General features: G+C 39.6%; 3 protein-coding genes across 4 annotated transcripts in view; all 3 read right to left on the minus strand.

Annotated features, from left to right (window-relative positions):
• Positions 1-1,724, minus strand: part of LOC117143088 — a 54,696-nt gene extending 52,972 nt beyond the window's left edge. For both annotated transcript variants that reach the window (XR_004459595.1, XM_033307565.1), the window contains exons 1-3: positions 1,520-1,724; positions 308-909; positions 8-88 (exon numbers count right to left, since the gene is read on the minus strand). Coding sequence is in view for 1 of the 2 variants with exons in the window: in XM_033307565.1 (XP_033163456.1) it covers positions 8-88; positions 308-909; positions 1,520-1,649 (813 nt within the window). In the remaining variant the exon portion in view is untranslated. The remainder of the gene's footprint in view (positions 1-7; positions 89-307; positions 910-1,519) is intronic.
• Positions 1,725-2,012: 288 nt separating this feature from the next.
• LOC117142884 (E3 ubiquitin-protein ligase RNF181 homolog) lies at positions 2,013-19,117 on the minus strand. The gene is made up of 4 exons (XM_033307157.1): positions 19,037-19,117; positions 15,081-15,098; positions 2,284-2,594; positions 2,013-2,218 (listed from the first exon to the last, which is right to left on the minus strand). Exons 3-4 carry the CDS (start codon positions 2,590-2,592, stop codon positions 2,084-2,086), a joined length of 444 nt encoding a protein of 147 aa, XP_033163048.1. The 5' UTR covers positions 2,593-2,594; positions 15,081-15,098; positions 19,037-19,117; the 3' UTR covers positions 2,013-2,083.
• Positions 3,225-19,105, minus strand: LOC117142883 (serine/threonine-protein kinase OSR1). Its single transcript, XM_033307156.1, has 3 exons — positions 19,037-19,105; positions 15,081-15,098; positions 3,225-6,393 (listed from the first exon to the last, which is right to left on the minus strand). Exon 3 carries the CDS (start codon positions 5,966-5,968, stop codon positions 4,310-4,312), a length of 1,659 nt encoding a protein of 552 aa, XP_033163047.1. The 5' UTR covers positions 5,969-6,393; positions 15,081-15,098; positions 19,037-19,105; the 3' UTR covers positions 3,225-4,309.
• Positions 19,118-20,169: the final 1,052 nt, after the last annotated feature.

Here is a 20,169-nt window from a genome sequence, read left to right on the forward strand (position 1 = left end):
CACTTACCTGCTTGCCATTAAGGACATGAATACGAGTCAAGTTAAGTGAGTTTAGGGTCGTGGGAATCTCGGAAGCATAGCGTTGATTCTGTGGAAGAAATCAAATAAAATTAGTGGATTATATTGTTGGATTAAATAGTGGATTTAAAACCATATTTGATTTGAAACCATATAGTATTGGAGATCGAAACTAACTTGCTTAAAATCTCATTCAGAAAACTTTGAAGTCGGGCGACGAACATTTAAATAAGCAATTACATATACAAATATGGCAGGGAAATGGCAATATTTCAAAAATTATACTAACAATCTCGGATAGCTTCCGTACGCAGTGCCCTCTATGATAGATGGTGGTGCAAATTTGGCAGTGGGATCGGTTGCACATCATACAGTACTTGTCTTTGGGCATTCGGTGATGTATGCAAAGGTTCTGACCCGGCAATGTGAAGCACTGATCTCCCACTCTGAGTTCCTTGCTGGAACTACTGTCCTGTTCCGTAGAATTGCGAAAAATGTGCGACTTTAGGACGCGACTGCGTTTGTGAACAGCATCGAAGCAACGGCGGCAGTAGAAGGCATTGCACTGCCTGCACTCTCCGCTGGCGATGGCATTCCCGCACTCGCTGCATTTGGTGTTCTGGACAATCTCGCTGAGGCACAGCGATTGGTTTGCCGAGTCCTTGGCAAATGGGAGAAGGTAGCCGAGGCTGCCGGTCCTGCCCAGCACGTGGTAGTTTAGTTCGTAGAAGTCGCGCAAATTGGCGGCCGACTTGCATGCCGATCTCTTGGACACAATCGTAGGAGGAGCTGGACTATGGCACACGGCGCACTTCGGTTCATGGCGATCGTTCCACAAGCAGCTCTCGCAGAGATTATGACCGCATCCGAGTAGAAAGGGACGATGATTGTCTGTTTCAAGTGAAGGTTTTATAAATTACTTAATGTTTCACTAATTGCAAACGTCGTACTCTTAAAAGATTTACTATAACTTTAAGCTAAATGGTCGTTTAGATCGGATCTGATAATATTAATGCGCTCGTGAACAATATATGCTGAAAAAATTAAATTGCAGGGTTCTTTCATTCATTACCCTGCGTAAACATTCATAAACTTGTGCATATATGTACATATGCATATGGATATGTAAAATAACTGTACACCTGTTTAGAAGCAGACGCCAAAGTAAAGTGAAAAACTTTTACAGTAATGTGAGTGAGTATCTTCAAAACGGCTCTTCTTCTTCTTCTTTTTCTCAGATATGCTTCAATTTATTTAACAAGTAACCTTTCAAGCTGCCAGCAGCTTCTTTACTACATTTTAGTTAACACTTTTAAGACTCCTTGTTCTATTTTCCCATTTTCTTGCCTGAACTTGTTTAGCTTTCTTGCTGGCAACACTTTTCTTAAAGAGATGCAGCATTTGCCATTGAATATTAATGGTAGCCCCAGTCTAAAAAGTTATGAATTGAGAAAGCCAATTAAATTGGCCAAATCCCTGTCCCACACAGTTAAGCACTTACCTTCTCCAGAGTTCTTATTGTACAAGTATGTAAAGCATTTTGAACATTTTGGGCAGCGCAGAAGATTCTGCAGATTGGACGCCACAAACTTGGGATCAAAGTGCTTTATTCCACTGTCGTCGGCAAACATGGTCGAATATTTGCACAAACCGACGGGAAACACTAATATTTTATTTACTATACTTTTATTTAATTGCAGACTTCCAAGCTGTCACACGAAGAACAGTTATTCAAGCACGGTGGCGAAAAGGAAGAGAGAGATGGTGATGGCAAGCCCTCGATGACAGTTTCGATAAGTTGGATCCAAAAAATATCGAAGGCAGTTACCAATAAAGTGGGAACAGTCTCAGTAAAAGTAGGAAGAGTATTTGCTATCGATAGTAAATTGTTCAAAAATGATCTTTTTAAGAGGCAAATTCCAAATAAATAGATAAGTATACTTACTTTAAAATAATATAAGGACGACACCAACCTCTTCCCAATAAAAGATTTGTTTACCCTTAAGCACCTTTATTTTAACATACTACAAATTTGACCAAACACCGCGAATTTATTAACCCCAAGTTAGCCGAACATGGAATCCATAAGAGTGTTCTCCCGCTCCCGTCGGTTAGCTTCATCCTGCCTAAACCGGCGCAACTCCTCGTAAACAGGATCATCAGTTTCCAGTTCATAGCGACACAGGGGACAGGAGTTTGTCTGCAAGATTCAAAACAGAATATAGGTAATAGGAACGTTTTTATTTTTATAACTTTTTTATGTACCTTCTTCAGCCAGAGCAGGATGCACTCCTCGTGGAACTCGTGCTTGCATGGAAGGATCCTATACTTCTGGCCCTCTTCAGCGGGCTCCTTGCACACGGAGCACTCCAAATCGCCGTCCTCCTCCGATTTCACGATTTCATGGACTGGTAGCTCCAGAATGGCTCGCCTGGAAGCCTCTGGCACCTCGATCTCCATATCGATGCCGTTCATGATGGCCAAAACCTGGAGACGCTTTAGGTTTCTGGCCAAATCGTTTGCGCCCTGTGGCCCAGTGGGTTCATGGCCCAGTTCCTCGAAGTAGTCCGACATGGCTGAAATTGTTGTAGCAGAAATTCGTAGATGATAGCGTGATGGCAAAAACCTCAGATCCTAGGTATAGATACTTTCGAAATTCCACTTGATAATTTTGTAGCTAAATATTATAATCACACCCGCGTAATTTTAGGAGCCAAATGTGATTTTTATTCGAGTTTCTCGTATACAATTGATAACAGTCTATTATCTGGGTTAAAACTCCATTTAAATTAATTTGTTGCAGCAACTTTATTGCTAAGTATCTAAGAGGTCTTTGCATTTAAAACGCTAGCAAGTATTGTTTTTTTCTAGGACTAAAATTCTACGTCAATTCTCTTTAAAAAGTCTAAAATTACAGGCATACACTGGCTTCTTTATTACGTGAGCTAGGGCAAAGTCCACTCAATCAATGCTTTACTGTACTTATTACTTATGCATTATTATTTCTTCCAAAGAATGCTTAAGCTTTAACACTATCTTATTTCATTTTGTTATCTTTTGAGCTTCATAAAGATGAAGTTATTTGAAAAATTAACTTTCAATTTGATTTAAATTAAAACCAAAAGTTAACAATGCTTTTCGAACGGGAATCCCAAAAACCAAACGAAACAAAACCAATTCCATTCCAATGAAAACACAAAACTAAATTCCTTTTCGTTTCTATTTTTTTGTAATTTTCCTTTTTTACTATACGAAGTTTAAAATTATTCATTTTTAAAGTAATTGATTTACGATTTACTTCAAGGTAGCTACAGAGCTTGAATCATAATTTCTACTCTCCTCACTTAAGTTTACATCCTTTGCGATCTTATCGGAAACTCATACATCATACAGTGTAGGTATACAGAGTAGTGGTAATTAATGGTAAAATAAAATACAAAATAATAAGAGTAAAACAAAAACAAGACTTAGGCGCTACGATTTAAAAATTAGTAGTTTAAATTGCTAGAGAATAAATTAAAGACGCCTGGCGGGGGAGCGATTGGTAAATGATAAATAAAGGCAGGACTACATCAGGATCTACTGATTTCAGTGGGCTAATTAAAACCAAGAGCTATATATATATATATATAGACATACAATATATATATATATACGTGTGGGGTGTATGTACAGAGCTACTTAAAGACAAACGAAACGAATAAGTACACGATTCTTCAATTACTTTAGCGGGGCGAGGGAAAAGGGGGCTGGGCACATGGGTTAATTACAATGCGCATAGGATTTATATAGTACGTAAGGCATATATAAAAATCCAGGGCGGGCCGATTTCCAGGGTAGTATATATAAAATCCCAAGAACAATTTGTAGTATTTAATATTAAAGTTGTAGTATAACTTAGATCACTACAGCTGTTAACGAGTGGGTTACCAATTGAAAAAAAAACTAAGCTGAATAGTAAATATATCAATATATCAGTATATATACCAATAGGTTGAAATCGACCCACCCTGCTTAGCATATATACCGTGTGTATAGATAGTTTCTCTATGTGGTAAACGATCGGCTCGCGTTAAGATCTATCACTAGCATATACAGTTAGTTCTAGTCTAGTGCTAAAAGCAGCAAACAGAAACGGCTCCAGTCGGGAAAATCCAGATCCCGAACCCTCCTCCTGGCCTTACGTATCATCAGACTGGCTTGGTTTTCTAGGGATGGTGCTATGTGTTGGTGTTTGGGATGCTCTTGTGATGGGTTGTGTTGGCTGTGATGCACGCTCCGTGGCAGATCACTAGTCCGTGATGGAGATCTGCGCATATCCCACCAGCGATCGTTCGTCGGGCACTTCGCCCGGCTGCACGCCGGAACTCAATTGGAAAGTAATCGTTTTCATCGTTGCACTGGCAGCTATCAGTTGATCCAGATGCGTTGCCATCGGTTGGGTATCCAGCGCATCAACGAGTCCGGCGTCTACCAGTTCTGTAGCGATGCCCTCGGCTGTGTCCTTGCCCACCACGAACTCGAAGCGAATGTCGTGAAGCTCACGTCGCAAGTTGCGCATGCGCAGGACAAGATTGACTGGTGGCGCCTCGCCGGCGGCTTCGCTAGGTAGTGGTAATTGAGCCATGCCAGCTGTTAGCTCTTGGGCAGCACCAGCACCAGCACCAGCTGGAGCTCCAGGCGTCACTGTGGCTGAGGATACACTATGGGTTATTTCGGGAGAAGGCTCTTCCCGGTCGCTGTCCGAGGAGTCGGCCCTTTCCAATCGGTTCATGGGTCTATCCTCAGAATCCGAGTCCGAAGATGGGTGTTTTCTGTCTCCTGATCCGGAAGCGCCGGCAGAGCCACCATTGTCCTCCTCTTCGCTGGACCAGACCCATTCGCCTGTCACCGTGCGATGCAAACGGCCCGAGGCTCCTGGCTGCCGTTTCGCCGCCTTATGAACCCTGGTCTCCATACTGGGCCCAGATTGCAGCAACGTCTGGGTGAGATACTTGCGATCCTTGGCCTTCTTGAAGAAAGCGTGCTTCAAGAGCTCACTAGCCGTGGGACGTTTCGATGGCTCCTTTTGCAAGCACTCGACGATCATCTTGCGGAATGTCTTGCCATACGCCTTATACTGATCTTTATCGTCCGCACCGGTGTCCAAGGTGGGCGGGTCATTCTGCAGGGTCAGCATTAGCACCTTCATGGGTGGGTATTTATGGTAGGGTGCAGTGCCCGTGGCCATTTCGATAGCTGTTATTCCAAAGGACCAAATGTCCGCCTTAAAGTCGTAGCCATGATCCTGCTCCATCACCTCGGGAGCCATCCAACACGGTGTGCCCACAAAGGTGTGGCGCACTTTCTGCCTGGACAAATCCCTGCCAGTGGCCAGCCATGCACTCACGCCGAAGTCAGCGATTTGAATGGTGCCATCGTCACCAATCAAGATATTGCCTGCCTTGATATCACGATGGATTTGCCCGTTCGAGTGGAAGTACTCCAATCCCTTCAGGACTTCCTTCAGTACCGTGGCAATGGTGGCTTCGTCGAAGACACCCTGCTTGCAGTTGGACGTTCGCATCTTGTGCTTGATGATGTCCAGCAGAGAACCGCCTTCTAGGAGTCTTAGCACCAACCAGAGCTCTTCCCTGACCACAAATGAGGTGTGATAGGTCACCACGTTCTCGTGAAAACAAGAGGACATGGCCTGAATCTCCTTGAGCAGCTCGTCCATCGATGTGTTCCACTTCTCCAGGTTGATGCGCTTGATGGCGCACTTCTCGTTCCTTGGAATACAGTAGGCCCCATGGACAACGGCTGTGGCACCCACACCAATGACGTCCCTCAGCTCGTAATCATCCTTGGAGTTCGGCCACGTATATTTCTCTGGCGGTGGCGCAGCTCCTGGTAAGGTTGCTGCACCAGCAACATTATTGCTAGACAGATTGGCGGGTATGGAGGTCATGCTCCTGCTTGCGGTTCCGTTTCCAGCTGCGACTGTATGAGGAGGCGGGGTTCCTGGACGTCGTCGGTTGTTAATAGCCGGCTGACTTTGCGATCTTGGGGTATTCCGCGGACGGGGTTGCTTGGATATGGGTGGGGTTTTCTGGGGCTCCACCTTTTTTATCGGATGAAACTCCTCGTCCTGCTGGCGGTAAATGGATGGATGCTCGTTCTCCGATTCCCTCTGTTGTTCTTGCTCCTTTTGCTGGACTTTATAGCTGCCCGAGTTGGAACTCTCTCTGGGTCCTTCTGATTGTTTCTTTTTGGGATTATGCTGCTGCTCTTCCTTCTTGGCAAAGCATCCAAAGATTCCCGTATCCTTCGGATCTCTTTCTTGGGATTCTTTGCTCTGGTTCTGGTTGTTGTTGTTGGCGATGTGTGCCACCTCTGCAAGTGGAGAAAAAAATCAGAACGGGGTAAAGTTAGGGACCTTGCCTTGGTTTATCGTTAAACAAAAGTCAACTGATCTACGTGGAAGATGATCAACGAGCTGCCCAAGGTGGATTCAGGAAGTTTTTGGGGAAAATCTAGTTGTGAAAACGAAGGAATCCCGGTGCCGAATGCAAGGTGTGGAAAGGGACTGATTACCGGATTACCGCAAAAGCCTTGGATTACAGTGTATGATGAGTTAGTAATCACTTCAATTTAGAATATAATACATTCGGAAGTTGTTAAAATAGTTCGAATTGTCGCACACGTACATTAAATGAATACAACAAATATTTTGGGGAATTACCCTTACATGTTTTACAAAGAACGTTCGTTTAACGTTCGACACATGTCTTACTGGGAATAGTGCTATTCATACCCGCTTTCTTCCCCCCTCACATTCTGATAAATTTTTCCACGTTTTGCTGATAAGATTTAACTGCATGAATATTTTGTGTGGAACACTATCTGAGATCCCGACTGTTCGGCTATCGTTCAACTTTTTCCGCCCACGACTGTATTCGTAAGTGCGATCTTCGCTCTCTTAAATTGTCTTTCTCTTCGACGCATATAAAAAAAGTTCAATCGCATGGAATGAACAAGAGAGTGAGAGAGAGAGAAGTGTGCGAGAGGGACCAATGACCGCATTGAGCTATTTATAGCAACAAATAACGACAACAAAAATAACAGACCTATACAACAAAACAAAGATAATGTGTGTGGAAATTGTAATTAGTTTTCAGCTAAATGTTTACAATTTCAGCTTTCCTTTATTTCCCATCTTCATTTTGATTACATCGAAGAACACGGGCACGATAAGCTTGCGGTTAAAAACGGTAAAAAGAACAACCGCAATTCGATAACTGTGACAGCAGCGATAAAGAAAACGCGTTTCCAGTTATCGGACGTGTCATGTGCCACTTAATTAAACCAACTAACTTTTTGAACCAACAACATACTTGGCGAATTTCGCAATTTAACACTTAGGCCAATTCAAATAAAGAATAACGCGGCAGGAAAACAAAAAATATCTAAATGTTTACACAACAAACAAAATGCGAAGCGAGGGGAGACAGGAAATGGCCTCTAAAAACACTTGGCAACCAAAAATAAAATTAAGAAAGCTAATTTAAGCAGAAAACCAATTTAAAATGTTAGAAGAGAAAGCTAAGTTAAGCTAATTTTAAAAGATACACTTGAATACAATTCTTTTGAAGTGATTGAAGATTTATAACAAAACGATTTTGCAAAACAAATAGCGGCAACAAAAAGCGGTTAAGCAAAACTCAAATTTAAGCTTGAATCAATGACAAATATGAATTTAACTGGAAAGTGTGAGTAAATGATTTTATTTATGCAGACAAATTTCACAATTAATCAATAGCAAGAGTAGTTGGAGAAAGAGAGAGAGAGAGAGAAGAAAACGCGCGAGAGACACGATCATGTGCAACTGATAAGCATTGTCACACGACTTCACACAGACACACACACGCACACACTGGGAAGTTCAATAAATTTTCATTTAGGGTTTTATTGATTTCTCGGCAAGGAAATCAAAACAATTTACGCCAAATGCTAAAGAAATAATTACACGATTCTCGTTGCTGCTACTTCTTTTTTTATTCTGCTCCACACGCCGGCGCGACTGCGACTAGTGTTGTTTTTTCGGCGTAGCGATCGCTTCAAAAGCCGCGCAACAAATGAGCGCACAAAAGCAGAACAACAAACGCAATGGCAAAGCCAATAGCAGCGCAGTCGACGTTGACGTCGTAACAACGGCTTGTGGCAAAAACAACAAGAATATGAGAGAAAAGCAAAGAAGGTTGTGTTATGCGGCCATCGGATACCCTACGACTAAATAATTTCGTCTTAAAGCTGAGCTTTCGAGAATTCTGCGGACTTAAATTGCTTATATAGATTCTTAAATCAAAATCTCCATAATTACGGGGTTAGTACTTTGGAATATCCTTAAGCCTAACGACTGAAGGGTATTATGCTAGTGAGGAAAGCTGAAACTAGAAATATACAAAAATAAATTTATTGAGTAAATATCAACAGCAGAAAAGAAGGGCGGTGGGGCAGGGGTGCTGGTTGAGAATGAGGAAGAAGAGCGGTAGAGAGCGCCAGTGAGAGCGGGTTAAGAGCCGCACAGTGGGCGTCATAGATGAAAACTATCTGTTATTGGCACAACAAAATTGTTTCAATAAAAATAGCTTGAAATAAAACTGGATTTTCAAAGTACTAAATATGAACCTTAATTATGTTGTTGTTAAAAATGAATTGAAACCATAGCTCAAAAATATAGAAACTACTTTATTTTACATTCCACGTTATTTGCATAATGTATAGGCGATGCTGACCCACTGCCAATTGCACAATTTGTAAGGTTTTTGTTTTGTTTGCCCCCACCAATTTTCCCTGCGCCTCGTGTACTCGGATTTTATCAGCTCTGACGCGCACGATAAGTTAAAAAGTTTCCAGCGGCAATAATAACAACAAGCGAGAACAATTAGCAACAATAAAGACCCAAAGTCCCAAAAACTGGAGCATAGATACAGCAGACATATGTGCTTTCCATACCGCACCCAGATACAAAAGTGGAATCCAGTATCTCACTCTCTCTCGCTTTTACTCTTTTTCCGTTCCGTTATCTTGCTAGGCAAGATAACTGGGTTAACATACTGGAAAGGGGGTTAATTTGTGGGGGGAAGCCCGCACAGTCATCATGGAAAATTCATAAATTGCATCCACAACAGCCCATCCATAAAACCCAGGCAGGCATCTACATAGATACAAATGTATCTGTGTATCTATAGGTTGATTATGGGATCGTCAGTTTGCATTTGGCCATAGCGCTAAATTCTGTTCTGCTCTGCATAAAAATGCGCCATGGTCGAAGAACGAAGACTGAAGACGACTGAAGACTTATAAAAATAAGATATTCGCGCACACACACACACAATACTGATACTGATTTTTGCGTGGTCTATTTATTTTTAGAACGTCTCCGTCTCGTTGGCTATTTGCATATAATTTCCAATGCAGTTCGGCCATGGCAAAGTGTCTCGGCGGGCGGAAAGGGGCAGGTTTTTGGGTGCGTATGAATCCAAATGGATCGGAAAATGGAAAGCAGCTCAAGAGAAAGATTCGAAATATACTCTATTCTAATCTAAAAACAGTATAGTGATCAAGAGTTTTCAAAAGGTTTGGTTACCATACTCAAAGCTGTTTGGTCATACTGAGGATTATTGGTAAAGTATTTGGTAACTCTGTTTATAATTAAACAATGAAATGCTGCGATTTAGTATTAGTATAGCTTTTGTTACATTTGTAAATGTAGAGCAAATATAATATTAATGGTCGTAATTAGCTTTAAATTGTTTAATTCATATCAATTAACGAAAATTTTCCACACATATAATTACAAGTTTAGGTGTACTAAAGTTGGCCATTTAAAAATCCGCGTGATTCAGTTACCTAATCACCTCACAATCCAGCTAATGGATCCTCATTAAGTCAGGTAGATGAATACGCATAAATATCTCATTTGCTTAACACATTTTCCGTTTATTGCACTCTGCTGCGTTTTGCAAATATGCGACAGCCTTAATATAGAGGAATCAGATATATTTCAAAAATACACGTGAGTGTATTTATATAAATCGTCTCGATGGAAATGAATTTAACGACATATGTAATTTCAATATTGACACATTAACGAGTTGCTTGAACTTTGAATTGCAGTTGCAATATCGCTTCGCATTAATTGTTGACACAGTTCGCACTGCAATCGCGCGCAAGAATGAAATACAAATGACTAGATACTATATCTATACTATGCATGTATCCGTTGGGTGAGTAGATGAGTGCGGCTATGAGTACTGAACCGTGCCAAGTGCCCAAAGTGACTGTTTGTTTAGATTAGATTTTTAATTTGGCCGATGCCAGCGACTTTTCAGCACGTCATGTGGAAGAGTAATTGATTCCTGGTTTTTGCATTTAGTTGCTGTTCCGATTTGTGAATATAGTATTTGTACTGGCATTGATTCATATTCATATAGCCTACTCATTCGGTTTCTTTTCGTGTTTTGGTTCTAGCTGTTGGTTTCAAACGATCAATCAGCATGGTGAGAACAAATTGAAGAACTTTTCAAGCAAATTATTTAAGTAGTTGAGTTCACAGGATATACTATAAAAATATATTGGCAAAATTCAGAAAATCCACTGATCTTTGTATTTCTTCTTGCTCAGTAAGTGCTTTTGGTTTGGAAATCATAGTCAAATAAATCCTAATAAAGTCGTTTTTTCTGAGTAAATTATAAATCTCGTTGTGACATGTTTATAAGCTTTTTGTGGCAATTATTTTTTAATTTAATTATCCCGAAACCGACTGGATATAAATCACAAGCAGTATAACGGGGATTCCCCTGACCGAATTCAGTTTTGGCAATTTAAGTTGGTTTGCCAAATTCGCATTTAAAATTCACACTCCTATCTATCAAATAGGTATCATTTATTTACCTATTTGCATAAGGATACATGCACAACACACATGCATTATTTTTGGATTATAAAATGACAAATGCGGTGCATGTGGGAAATAACTTTCGGCGATAACATGAATTTCAAATTAGTTTGCTAGCCCAATGTGTGTGGATTGTGTTTGTGATTTGCTGAAAAGCTGAGTGTCGTAATCGTGATTTATATAGTTTGATTTTCCAAAATTTCAACCCACTTTGCTTGAGGCACGCTAAATTCAGCAACTGCATTTTGTCTGGTTGTCACTTTTTTGTTTCAAGTTCTGCAATGATTTTTAAGCCAAGATCTTTAGCCGCAGATGTAGATTCGATCACACACGACACTCGAGAATGACTGAGTTGAGTTATCAACGGAACTGCGATTGGGATTCGATCCGATTGCAGTTCGCCAAATCGCATTGCTCGCGATCGCTGGAATGGGCCGCTCCTCCAGCGCGAAAATCACAAATTCGACTGAACTTCACAAATCGTTGTAATCAAACATTTAAAATGAACCGTTTTTTCCCCCCTTCCTTTCGTTTCGTTTAGCAATAAACAACAATAAAATTAAATGAGCTCTACAAATGGCGGAACACGACGACAGGCGATACTATAGCAAAAAAACGCCGTTGCCGATCGACGAAATAAACGTACAAAATGTGCGAAATTTTGCCGCCTCCATCAACGCGCGTTGGCGTTAGTTAGTAGTAGTTAGTATCCGCCTTTGTATCCCCATCGGTGTCTTTGTATCTCTATCTGTATCTGTAACACTAGGTGTATCTATGTATCTACGTGTGTCTGACTGACGTAAACTCGGATTTGTCGGGCTTTATGGCCAAAGCCCAGCTGATAAGTAACATGCATGAGTGATTGCCTGGCTTCCACCTAAAATTAAAACACCTGCGGCAGGGGATTTTCGGGAATTTGCATAGTTAATGGTTCCTAGTTCCGTTCTAGCGGGTTCTACAAATTTCGTTTGATAAGAATCTTTAAGCGAAACTGTTCCAGAAAATCAATATACCATCAACTTTTATTATTAATAGGAAACATTTTTTTATAAATCTTGTGTCGTGAGTTGAAAGTAAAAGAAGCTTTTTACAAGTAAGTACTATCATAATCATATATGTATCTATAACTGTAGATTCTTCATATCCTCAAGATACAACGTAGATTCTTCCTATCCTCTAGAAGACTGTCTCTGGTAAGACCTCTCTTTTCCTATAGACGTCTTTCAACCATGTTTACCCTTGTTTTTAGCAGCACTGTACCTAGGTAATTCTTCTTCATCGACAAAGACATGCGCAAGTTTGATGTTATTATTATTTTAGCAATTTGCATACGGCTTATGGGATGTGTATTTTTAAATTCTTGTTTATAGTCACAGTGTGCTGCCTTTTTCCCAACTTTTTGCGTTAATCGTATTTTTAACAAGGGAATTTGTTGTATCCAAGCCAACAAATCGAAATGTGTGAAATCTGTCAGGCTGTGCAAATCGTAAATATGTCTATAATTGTACGCTGGCTTACTTTTTATGCGCACCGGTGATTCGAGTCAAGTGATCGAACGCCCTCAAAAAGTTTTGACACCCAAAGAGCGCAAAAAAAGCCGAAAAAACCAGCGATTTAATTAGCGCCCAATGCCATTCGACACGTGTGTGGGTGGGCCAAAGGTTGAACACCAATCCTGAGCCCCAAATACTTCGCTTTCTACATACATGTACTACTCACAATACTAATACTAGGCGTTGGTCATAAACTCTGCGAAATTTTCTATTGCGTGACGTCGGTGACATCAAAATGAGGAAAACTCATGAATGACCACGAGCTGGGGGCCAGCTATAATGAATGAACCGAAACGAACCTATTTAGTATAGTAAAAACTATAGTGGATATACTTATGTATATGTAAGTATATATATATAAGCAGCTATAGAACTAGAGGAAAATATTAGAAAAGTATTTTGTTTGTGGTCTTGTATTAATGAAATGTTTTCTAAGCAATTTAGATACATTTAATGAACAAACTTGCTTTAAAAAATCCCATAAAAGATATACTTTTAAAAGTATATGTGGATCGACGCGGTGTTTGCGAAACTCTATACATTTGTATAAACAAATGCGCATAGTATATTTCTTAAAAAAAATTCAAAATATGTGCCATGTGCCATCCACCCATCAGCGAAATCAATGCTCACATGTTCGCTTCAATTTGCTGGTCAACATCTCATGTGATTTCTCCTCACTCGGTCGATTTCTCAAGGCAAGGACGTTTGGGACTTTTGCACTCGCAAGTCATTTTTTCGCAAGAAATTAAAAATAAAAAACAGCAGTAAATAAATCAATATTCTTGTACGCAAAACATTTTGTCGAGCTCGAGGGTATTTCAGTTCATTGAGTTCAAAAAGCTGCGCAAATGCAGGAAGTTGATGTTTTGGGAAGTCATATGACAAACATAATTGTAGCGCATTATTATTCAAAACTAAAACTAAATGAGCCGCGTTAATTGCTCTTTTGTTTTATTGACAGAGACAGCAAGGTTTTGTTTAATTAAAAAGCAAATTAAGCGTGTCAAAAATGTGCAAAGATCTTTTGAGAAATTTTGTAAAGACAACCCAACATCAATATAAGCAATTAGAAATTAAGCTTTCTTGTTTCAGAATCAATAAGTGGAAGTTGGAATGGCTTTGTGTAGCTAGTTCAGTATGGAGATCTCATATGAAGTAACCTTGCCACAAGTCGCACAATCGCGGGGCTTAATGTTGCCCCTCGATATGCAAAAGATGAGAGATATATGTACATAAATCGTAAAGCCGAGACGGCGCGTTGACAATGCCTAAAAATAGCAATCGCAATTGAAATGTCGTTCCATATTAAGCGTGGAGCCCAGTGATAGTTTCGTTCTTTCCCTGGTGGTCATTGTGGCTAAATTTAAATCTCTGAACGTCACATGAGTGGGTAGGAAATGGTGCACGGATCGTACAGTTCGTGTACTATATAGTGCGGATTGGGGCAAGCTCTCCTTCGGTGCAGAAATTGTAAATTACAGAGCGACGCAAGTTCAAAGTCAAAATAGCAATTGAACGAACGAACGAGCGAGCGGCGAAGGAGGAGGCACTAGTCCGCATGTCAGTCAGTCAGTTCAGTTCAGATCGTGGCGATGCTGGTGATCATCATCATGTTTCCGCTGATCGTACAAGATCATTATGCCAATTTGTTGTTGTTTTTCCGCTCGACCGAGCATGCAAACAAATTAAGACTGAGGGCGCCATGCCCCGACTAGCGAAATTTAATTAGCATTGCCTCACTGTGCCCGCTTTCAATGCACTGCAAATGATATTTCGAGTTATTTTGAATGATTAATCTAAAGGAAATACAGAAATATATGCACCAACTCACACGGCAGCATTCCACGTGGTAACGAACCACTCCAGAAGAGTGAAATAGCTGTAATCGTTCGATTATAACGAGTGGCGAGTAACTAGATAACTAGTTACTTTCAAGGGGTGCTTATGTTTAATATTATTTAGCATGTGGATGTGTAGAATGAGCATGTTATGCAATTCGATTAGCGTTTTTCCCAGTGCATGTCACCGTCTTTTTTTTGCGATTGAAACGCTTTCGAATGCCCTCCCACACATTTCCGCGTGCAAGCAGTGAGGCAAATTGAGCGATTAGCGCCGAGCAGAACGTGACCCACCGGATTGATTCCCCACCCCCAAAAGCCCCGAAAAAACCCCACTGTGCCTTCTACCTATCTCAATTTAAATTCGATTTAAGATCACCATTTAGATTTCAGACTCGCCGATTGCATTTCGCTTTAATGCGTTTCGTCTGCCGAACGAGACGAACTTCTATAGAAGCGTGCTTTCTTAATGACTTTATTATGAAATCCCCATTTCGATGACTAATTATTGTGAAACTAAAATATTTGTAAATCACGCTAAACCTTAATGCATACAACAAACAAACCAAAAACTAAACGGTGAAACTAACTAACTTTAATAACTTTAGTGAAATAAATCTTTTAGTTGATCTGCTCTTTTATCTAAGAAGCCAGTTTATGCTTGCCATTCTAGTTTAATTTTATGGATCTACTATATAAAAAGTTAGGTTATCAGTATTAGCTTACCAGTTCTCCTCTTAAAACCTGAAAAAAATGAAAAGAACATTTTAGAAATTGTTTATTTAGATAGCGATTAAATGGTTTCAATGGGCGTAAATAAAAACTATGGAGCAAGAAATTATAATAAATAATGCACGATAAAGTAGTATCCTTATTTGAAAATAATTTATTAATCGCAAGCAATCATGCATTCTAGGTGAAAATCTCCATCAACGTTCATCATGTAAGGGATCAGAGCCCGGCGAATGGCAAATAATTTTCAGGAGGGGGCGACAAATAAATAATAAATAATTAGAGCACATAAATTTTGATTTGTAAATGTGCGAATAATTTATTAACGTTTTTCCCGCCACTTTTCGTTAACGGGGGGCATGGAGGCAGCTAAAAATAAACGAGTCTCGAATGTGCAGCCAACAAAACTTATCTTCATGTCAATAAATATAAACTTATCCCGCATGCAAATAAATTATGAGCAGCCGATGGCCACCAGTGCAGCATCGCATCGAGATGCCACCAATTTCTGTGGCGTTTTCTTTTGGCGGTAGAAGGGGAGGGGGGAGGCGCAGGTGTGGCACCTGTTGCCACCAATTAAGCGAATGGCGTTTAGAAATATTAAAATGCCCAAATAGGTCGGCTAATTTCTATCCAACTGCTGCCAAAGAAAATACAATGTGAGCATCGCCAAAATGCATAGAAATCAATTGCGCAAAGTTTCTTATATTTTTCTAGGAATTTCCCTTTTATGGTCTTGGACAGCGAATAAAACCATGGCGATATGTGCTAAAATCCTACTATTGACGTCTTTGCCACATTTTGGTGACGTCTGGACCTCGATACTTCAAAATAAATATTGTATTAGTCAATACAGATGGTTGTTCGTTTTGTTATTTAACCAAAATAGAGAAAAAACCTAAAAAAAATAACTAAAAGAATTCAAGTAAGCAAACAAAGATGCTTTGGTCTAAATCTTACTATTCATCTTTAAATATAAATTCATTTTTCTTGTCTATGGTATTCTTAAGATATGCAACCAATAATTCCAAAAGATACACATCAAAATGCCAAAACATTAATCAAAGCACTGTGCTATTTTCTTTACGAACTGTGATATTGCTTTTTGAATAGACAAAACAGCTGCGTACTTTAATAACTGCCATAAATTATAAACAAAGGTTATGCTGCGCATTTGCCACATACAATAATAATAATAACAAATACCAGTGGACAAAAACAGACGGCACGTGCTGTAAAACCCATTAAAAACATTTTCTAGCCGCAAAATAGAAAATTGTGAGCGCATTAAGTTCGAAATCTGTGTGGACAACAAAATGACATGCAAGACAAACAAATGCGCTTAAATGTGTGACATATGTTGAGATTTCAGACGTCCTCACAGCAAATACAAAATGCGAAATGCGTGGTAAATGCAAAAATAAAAAAAATCATCTAATTATTTGAGTGATTTACGGGAATAAAAAGGGGTATTAATGTGTTGCCCAAATATAGCATCACAATTTTAAATACATTATTCTACTAATTTCTGCTGGTTGTATACTCTTTCATCAACCTTATCGCCTGATTGCATTCATATGAGAGGCCCCTCCAACTAATCGCACCTCAAGTGCCACTAAATATAGTACAAGCTGTCAGAGTCTGACCCCGCAAAGAACTTGCCTGGAATGTCATAAAAACAATAACAAATGATAACTCTCAATCAATAGAATTGTATAAATACTATTAGCATTAGTATTCAAACTAAAAGATGGTCAGGCTATGTGATTGAAGCACCTGTATGCGACATGTAACTATGGATTATACAATATTGATTGTAATATTGAATAGTAAAATGGACATGAAACATTGAATGTGTTGGAAGTGGCAATTAGATGGGACGACACTTGCACGTGGTTCTCACGATGTCACATGGCCAATGGACAACTAATCTAAGCAATCATCGAAGATGAGCGGCCATTGGACGGCACATCGAGCATAAATTGACGACACGGGATGCAACTAATTAGAAAGGCAAATTGGCAATCGGCAGGGCGGGCAGTTGCCACTTGGGCGGACAACAGGTGTAAATGGCACGATTATGGCACTGTGTGCATGCGCCTCAAAAGGCCCGTTGATCAATCAAATTAGCAACGGTTTCCAAATCCCCTTGTTATTGGCTTTAAATGGCGATTTTATTTGCCACAGCCACGCGACTCTGCCACGCAGCTGGCATGTGAAATTCTTTGGCTATTAGAGAAGTATATTGGCCCATACCGAACTTGAAACTCTTTTTATTTGGCACATCTTCACACCTTCCGTTCCATCTTCGAATCGATTAAAACGACTTTCTAGCGAATCAAGATAGGGTCTCTAAATGAAAAGTAACCACTTTGAAACTGCTTAAGGCAAATAAATCTAGACATTTTGCATATTATGAATATTAGAATACCTTTTGATAATTTTAATTGAGAAGAAACAATATTTTAGCCAGTGAAGAAGACAGTTATTTTCAGTAAAGATGTTGATTGTTGTGGCTATTTGTTTTTTAATTCCCGATTTGCGTTTCAGAGATATATTTTCTAATAATCATTGTATTTAGCAGTTTGTTTTTGTTAATTGTGTAATCATTGGCCGACAATTAGCGTATTGACGCAAAAGGGTAGGATATGTGTGTAAACTAGCAAATCATTTGCATTTTTTACATAAGTCAGATATTATTATTAATTTATAACAATAAAGATTATGTCTAGTTTAAAATATCTTTGAATATTCAAAAGTCAACCTTTAGATTTAAGCAAGATTACAAAATCCAGTGTTGTAAATGATAAAAAACCTACTAATCCTTTTCAAAAAAACAAGTAAAAAGTCGTAGCATTTCTAAGCTACTAGTCTATTTTTTTGGTATGACAATCACAAAAGAGCTTCCGCATGGATCACAAATTGAATCTACCCTCTTAACTGAAATTATGGTTAACCTTCAGGAATTAGTGTGTGAAAATTAACCTTAGTGATGTGTACCGACAAAAACTAGTTGCAATAACAGCCGGCGGCAATAAAAGATGATAACACGCTAAATGAATGCATATTGCATAATCTTTCGCTGTCCGTCCCTTTCGCTGAATGCAATTGAAAATGCAAATTGCGCGGGAATTTGAAAGAACAGCTGCTGCACCCACAACTGCGAAAATGTCCGAGTGAAATGGGAAAGCAGAAAAAAATAATCGCCACTAATTGAGGACCCGTCCATTTGAAGTTCGTATCAATTAAGAGAAATGCAAGCAATTCAATCAAGTCGGCCAGTGTCGCAATATGGCTGGACGCGAGTGTTTCCAATATGCTACGCGTGTGTTCCAATTCCAGTTGAACGCACAGCAGCGGTGAGCGCAATCGTACTCAAAATTCAATATTTATTCTGGAAATTTCTTGCACGCCGTATAATTGAATGAGTAATAGACTGGTAGGTAAAAAGTTTTCACTTTATGCTTAAACTATTAAAACAGTTCGGAAATACAATTGAAATTACTTTTTGGGACAAGAAATTATTTATTAAATTGATTTTAGCCTCCAAAGGTATTCATAAAATAACATTTATTACCATAGTTGAAATTTGTTTGATATATTACACCAATCTGTGTTAGGCACCCTACTTTTGTGACCGCTACTGTTTGTGACACGCATAACCTCACACAACCACAAGCACAGTTACTGAGTCACCCTCGCTCGCGCTCTCTTCCCACTCTCTCGCTCTCTTTGGCACAGATGACAACAAGCCGGTATTTTCATACAAATTTTCGCAACGAATGAAATGCTAAAAAGCAGAAGGCCAAAAAGCAGCTCAAATTCAAGAAATCAAACGAAAGAACACAGAATGAGCAGCGATTCTGTTCTAGAACCAGTTGCAAAATCAGAAAAATCAAAGAAATGTGATTTTTGGGGGTGGGGTGGAAAGAGAGAGACTGACAACCAACCTGTTTTCCTTTTGCAAAATCGATGAAAATCCAATCGCCGAAAAAGCAATTTCACACGGGAACTTATCTTGCACCGATTTCGTATTATTCACAAATTGATTTTCTGACTTTCGTCGCCTCCTCCACTTCTGCATGCAACTTTTAATTGTATTTGTTGCGAAAAAATTCCACTGCTCTCTCAGCGTGACGAAACGTTTTTCGATGTTGTTCTTGCTTTTGGCTGCTTTGCTGGCAATCCACCGATTCACTGGAATATATACGCCAACCGGACTATCGCCAAAATCTTCGGGGGATATATTTTGGCTGATTTCTTCCTCCTTTCGAGTGCAAACTACACGAAAAAGTCAAAAAGTCAGCTTAGCGAAGCGATTCGACGGCACGAAATAAATACACAAGCAAAATTCAACTGCCGCACGGTCCGTTCTCTTCGTTTCGGTGTTCGCTTCCGCTGTTCCCCGTTTGTTTACCATCTGTATCCAAAAAGCTTGACTACAGGGCGCTGTTAAGCGCAAATGCTGTTGAACTGAGCGCGCGATTTAAATTTGTTGGGAGTGAGAGTGTGATGTTAATTTCCTGGATAAGCTACGATTTATATGAACATTAAATTATTCAATTATTAATTGTGCTTGATCAATGTCTGAAAATGTATGTGTAAGTGCTTTTTGATAGAGGAAAATTAATTGTTTTACGATTTGAGTGAAGTAAAAAACATGGATCTAGAAATTTTAGTTTTGATGGGATGTTAATATTATTATTATTTTACATATTCTAAATATTTTGTAAAAGTGGTGATTAAAGTGGACAATGTTCTAAACAAATGTTTAATTTTTTCTTTACTTTATTGTAATACTTACCAACAAATTAATAATCCTAACTAGCAAGCTTTGCTGAGTCACCGTACCCGCTCAAAGTGAAAAGCGTTTAAAAACGGCAAGCTTGAGCGCTGTAAATGCCCAGCAGAATGTTAGGGCAATGTTACACCTCCACCCACCACCTCGCACTTATGTAAGCTGGGAGTGGGTCTAGGTCAAGGTCACACGGGCCGGTGCACGCCCTTGACAGCCGAACAGCCTCCGAACCAAGACCTATGTGCTCCATATTATTACATAATAAATAATGGCTTACAGCGTGGG

This window comes from Drosophila mauritiana, chromosome 3R (genome assembly GCF_004382145.1).
Source record: "Drosophila mauritiana strain mau12 chromosome 3R, ASM438214v1, whole genome shotgun sequence".
Taxonomy (NCBI): domain Eukaryota; kingdom Metazoa; phylum Arthropoda; class Insecta; order Diptera; family Drosophilidae; genus Drosophila; species Drosophila mauritiana.